This window comes from Cryptotermes secundus, unplaced genomic scaffold (genome assembly GCF_002891405.2).
Source record: "Cryptotermes secundus unplaced genomic scaffold, Csec_1.0 scaffold854, whole genome shotgun sequence".
NCBI lineage: Eukaryota > Metazoa > Arthropoda > Insecta > Blattodea > Kalotermitidae > Cryptotermes > Cryptotermes secundus.
The window spans coordinates 340,330-345,999 of NW_019727108.1; the positions used below are offsets into that span (position 1 = coordinate 340,330).

A 5,670-nucleotide genomic window follows, 5' to 3' on the forward strand; every position below is an offset into this window, starting at 1 on the left:
TTCTAAGAATTCCAATTGAGTGTGTTAGTGTGGCCAGCTCAGGGCAATATGATATTATAAACACAGAACACATCAGGTCTCTGCTGTTTATAACTTCATAGGAAAGAAAACACGCCATTCATAACAGATTGAACGACTAAACCTCTCCCAAGAGCAACAGGAACTTTGCTGCAAGACAGGCATATGTAACGATGACTTAGCGCACCTAAACAAATGCCTCATTATATATAGTACTTGTGACAACAGGCCAGCGAAAAATCTAACAATCTACAGCAAAACCATCAATTATTATGGGCGTTATAACATAGGTGTGCAGCTGGACGAAACATAGATGTCGAACCCCCTCAGACGATTTAAATACCTGACGAAACATACACGTCAAACCACGCTGAACGGTTAACTGTCATTTTGATTATGTTCATAAATTTCCAGTCTTGGTTATTTCTATATCTGTTTCCTTACTTCCACTCCATTCTGTACTCTTTCATATTTATGTATCATAATCAGAATTTATTTTGCAAATCTGATATTGAATAATACTGCCATAATTTATCCCCCCCCCCATGAAAACAGGTCACATACAACATTTGGCATTCTTCTATTTTATTGAATAAAAAGATAATATAGTTTGTTCTGAGTAAAAATATCATGCAGTAGAGTTCTTTGTAGTTTTCCTGTTCCTCCATGCAAGTGCTGGAATGGTATCTTGTATTTGGTCATGAGCACTAACTTCCATATCTTGTTTCATTATTTAATATGAATGTGTGGGTCTTGAATTTAAGTATCCCAGTTCTTGAGTTTTCAGCCTTGAACTTCAGAAGTTTCATATAAATGGTTTTGCTCTATGCAGTAGCACATAAAGAACACAAACCATTACAAATGTAATGTATGCCAGCACTAGCATGAATCAATCTGTGAACAAAAACACTTCTCTCCCATTCTGCCAATGGCAAAAATAGGTCATGGTCTGAAACTGATTTCTTTTAAAGATATGAGCATAAAAATTTTCAACTAAACAATGGAAGTTATAGAGAGGAACAGCTAGTACACCTCAGTACACTGTGAAAAGGTGTCTGGTGTTGGAATCTGTGATTACAGCTTAAGAAAGAATAGTACAGCAAATTGTTGTCCTTTTGATCCTCAAAATTTGTTCAAAACCTCATCATGATCCGATCTGGAAAAGGCATTCCTGCACATAGCTCTTACTTACTTAACATCCTATCTTTCAACCCTATGTAATCTGAGTTATGGACAGCATCATTAAATTATAAAAAAACAAACAAATAATAATAGTAATATCCAGCCACTTAAGTAGAAACATAAGCTAAATCCTTCTGTCTTCCACTGAACAGAGTATGTACAGAAATAAATGATAGAGTTTAAAAATACATTTGTACCTGTCAGAGTTGACGGCTTCCTGCACCTCATTTACCCACCGCTTCACAACATCCCCTGCAATTTTTGTCAGATGCAAGCTGCTAACCAGAGCAGCACTGCTCACTGCAGAGTTACGATCCACAATTGCTTGTTTCATGTATCTTTCAATTCCTTGCAGTGTTGTCACCTACAAATAAAACATTGAAAATTAAAAGTATCACTGTAACATGAAGTGTTATTCAGGACTGCACTTCAGCCAACATAAATGTTAATGGACATACTCCCTACTCTATTGCCCTCCTGTACCTTATCTATTGCAAAAAAAAAAGTAAAGCTATCCCTGTAACAGGCTGCGGAGACCCATACGATTCTGAGACGTCAAGGCTCCAATATTATATTGACGATAAATGACACAAATTCCGTCCCAAGTGCAAACAATATATATTATATGTCTTTGATCTTGTTCTTTCTACACTACATGTTTCGGCCTCTATTGGCCATCATCAGGTGTATATTCTTAACGTTGCTGCCACACTGACCCCAGTCTAAAATTTAACATTTAAAAACACAATGTCATATTCTTCGTATTATCAATATCTACATCGTTGATATATGTCTGGTATGTAGAGTATGTAGAGACAAGCAGCAGCAACCACACAAGAAGACTACATTAAATAACACCTGTACAGTGTGAAAACAAGAACTAGCCGCTCCAGCACTTAGACATAGGGCGTGTAACCCTAAGAATTTTAAATTTTAAATTTAAAATTTAGAGAAAATTTTAAAAAGGTTTTAAAAACATCATAACTAAAGATTTTTAAAGTGCTACTACAAGAATATCAAATTTGACGTGTGCAACATAATCTACATACCAGACATATATCAACGATGTAGATATTGATAATACGAAGAATATGACATTGTGTTTTTAAATGTTAAATTTTAGACTGGGGTCAGTGTGGCAGCAACGTTAAGAATATACACCTGATGATGGCCGATAGAGGCCGAAACATGTAGTGTAGAAAGAACAAGATCAAAGACATATAATATATATTGTTTGCACTTGGGACGGAATTTGTGTCATTTATCGTGTAGGGTGCAACAGGATGCTTAAATATAATATTATATTGACACTTGCCCCAAGATGGCGGTGAGGATAAGTACAGCTATCCCTGTAACAGGCCATGGAGGCCCATAGGGTTGTGAGACATCAAGGCTCCCACATTATATAGACATTCGCCCCACAGATGGTGGTGAAGGTGTCAGCCTTATGCACCGGCCTCCCTTTGCCCCAGGAAGATTCCTGGTATTCATTTCTGTTAGAGGCTGAGTCGACCTCAGGGCTATAGTGCAGTTGGAAGGTTTAGCTCAATTAAAAAATCCAATGATGTCAAGAATCAAACCTGTGACCTTCCAGCTTGTAGCAGTGCCTCAACCAACTATGCTACCATGTGCCCCCACCTCATTTACTCTGGAAAGGCAAAATTTTTGTATCTTCTTCTTGTAGCACTGTTTCCATCTTCTACAGTTCAGAACATAAAAATCTCAGACATCCTTTCTCTTGCCACAAGCTTCCCATTTCAATTTCCAGACAGCTCTTTCATTTCTTCTTGATGTCTTACAATACCTGGCTAAAACCTCTTCTTCTGGATTATTTTGTAGGTCTCTTCTCTTTACGTTCCACTTGTAATGCTCTTCTCAGTCTCCTTTTAACCAATTTTTTTGCAAAGCCAAACCATTGTAACCATTTCCTTTCCAATTCTAGTAATAAATTCTGAATTTCAATCTCTTCTCTAAAAATTTCATTCTCAATTCCATCCTTTCCTGTTTCTCTTTAAAAATTTCTAAAATATTTCAAACCCAGTGCTTGGATTTTGTTTTTGCAGAAGTTATACAAATGGTAAATGATAAACTACACAGCATTCATAGTGTGTGTACAAGTGGAGACATCTGCTTTCATGTTTTAAATTATCACCTAATAAGATATCTGAAAACAATCTATTATGATAAGTTACTGTGTAACCTGGTGAGCCGGGACAGTGCAGTCAGTATAGCAACTAGCTACTGGCTGGAAGACTGAGGGGTCAGAGTTCGAGTCCCGGTGGGGTCAATTTTCTCTTCTCCACATCATCCAGACCGGCTCTGGGGTCCACCCAACCTCCTAATAGGTACCGGGTGCGCTTTGCCAAGGGGTAAAGCGGCCGGGGCGTGAAGCTGACAACCCACCTTCAACTACTGCCGAAATGTGGGTCTAGACATCCACTCCCTTATATGCCTTCATGGTGTAGTGATCACTTAGTTAAGCATAGGGACAACTTTTTTACCTTTACTGTGCAACCTGAGAAATCTGTCATGTCAGTAGTTCCAATTGCCTGCCATAATTGGCAGCATCTTTACTGACCTGGCATAATCACATCAATTTACAAATAATGAACTTTCTATCTCTTATGAAACTCTCAACATTATATGTTGCCCACTTTCTCACATTTCTTGCTATGGTTCTGTACTTTAAACTTTCATGCTGCCAACACACAAGTGTCACGTTTTTTTGTACCAACCTTTATAAATATAAAATCTCTCCAGCCATCTGCATCTCACATGTACCATAACCACTAAATACTCTTTATACCATTTCTTTCTCATTCACAGATTGATAGTTAACAATGGTGCAGCACTTTCTTATTCAGTTTCCTGTACTGCATATTATATTTGTGATTCATCATTAAAATTTGTAAGCTGAAATACTTCTTTCACGTTTACTTCAGATCCACTGACACGATATTAAGTATATATCTTGCAAAGTAGTCATATGGTCAGAAATAAAAAAAAAAGTTTTGAAAAACTTAATATGGTAGCAAACATACCACAATACAATAGTTACTATACCCACAAAAACAAGATATTTTAACTCCATTTTATGAAAGTTGGCCAGTTCTGAGTGGAAGCACACATTTCACTCTACACACAATAATTAAAAACCAAAGCAGGATTCCTGTAATTTAATATCCCAGTGCACAACACAGGAAATACTAACGTCAGTTATGCTGCACAGTGCACGTATGGCGGCTGCCCTATACAAATCCTCCTTCCCAGTCATGTCTTTAGTCAAGCTTGATGTTACAATAATCAGATCTTCGGCTATGGCTGATAACTCCTTGATACCAAGATACACCATGCGTCGAAGAATAACATCTCGGGACTGGAAGAGTTTTGTCATGGCAAAGAATGCCTCAGTAGCTTCTGTAGTACTAAGCTGTTCACCCTAAATTACAGAAAAACATATCAGTTAAATCACTGAGTTGAAGCTAATGTTGTCGTCTTGGCAGGTGTGGCTGAGACAAGAGCAGATGGGATATATTTTGGCATAGCTTGTTGGCATCTACTTCTTGAAATGAATCCATTTTTTGACTTTAAAGTCATGATCATGGACTGTGTTTCACATAATAATCTCACCTGTGCATAATATGACACATCTGGGAGATGAACTGACAGTTCAATTAGTTCCCAACGCTATCAGAAATTCTTACTTACAACACAATGAAATTTTAGCAAGTCCCACCCACTGAGTTTATTTAGATCTATGTTTTTGGAATTGAGGGCACTTTCTCAATTTTTATCACTCACACTATTGTTACTACTGCTTCTATTTCTTTTGCAACAGCTGAAGTTAAGCCATGTGTGAAACACTATTAAGTGAAGGCTGCACTGTGCTAGATGCATGTCATATTTCTATTCGAGTGCCTGGTGAACATAATATATTGACTACATTCACCACTTAAGGATCCAATTGTCAGTGACTGCTTTGATTCACATTGTCCTGTTCTGTGCCAGTTCACTGACATTCCACATGTAATATTCCAAGACAAATCCTTGCTCTACCAAAACCAATAATTATCCAACTGAGAAGTGACTGTGGATACAGATGCTGTGGCAGCTGAGTGGGCTGGCTACAGAGGTTGTGGCACAGCACTAATTCTATATACTTTTCAGACTACAGTCAACTCTCGATTATCCGGGCTAATGGTGGGGATGGAAGTCACGGTTAATCGAAAACCCGGTTAAGCCAAATTTTATTATACGGGCTGGACGACTGTGAAGGGTCGGAGTTCGAGTCCCGGTAGGGTCAAGAATTTTAACTTCTCCAAATCGTCCAGACCGGCTCTGGGGTCCATCCAACCTCCTATCCAATGGGTACCGGGGGCTCTTTCCCCGGGGGTAAAGCGGCCGGGGCGTGAAGCTGACCACTCACCTCCAACTAGTGCCGAGGTCAAGAAAATTTGGATCTATACATCC

At 38.4% G+C, this 5,670-nt stretch overlaps 1 protein-coding gene across 2 annotated transcripts in view; it reads right to left on the reverse strand.

Moving 5' to 3' along the window:
* The window catches only part of LOC111864500 (coatomer subunit gamma), a 56,113-nt gene that overhangs the window by 37,617 nt on the left and 12,826 nt on the right, over positions 1–5,670 (reverse strand). For both annotated transcript variants that reach the window (XM_023851781.2, XM_023851780.2), the window contains exons 3-4: positions 4,412–4,639; positions 1,398–1,564 (exon numbers count right to left, since the gene is read on the reverse strand). In XM_023851781.2, coding sequence (XP_023707549.1) covers positions 1,398–1,564; positions 4,412–4,639 — 395 coding nt within the window. The remainder of the gene's footprint in view (positions 1–1,397; positions 1,565–4,411; positions 4,640–5,670) is intronic.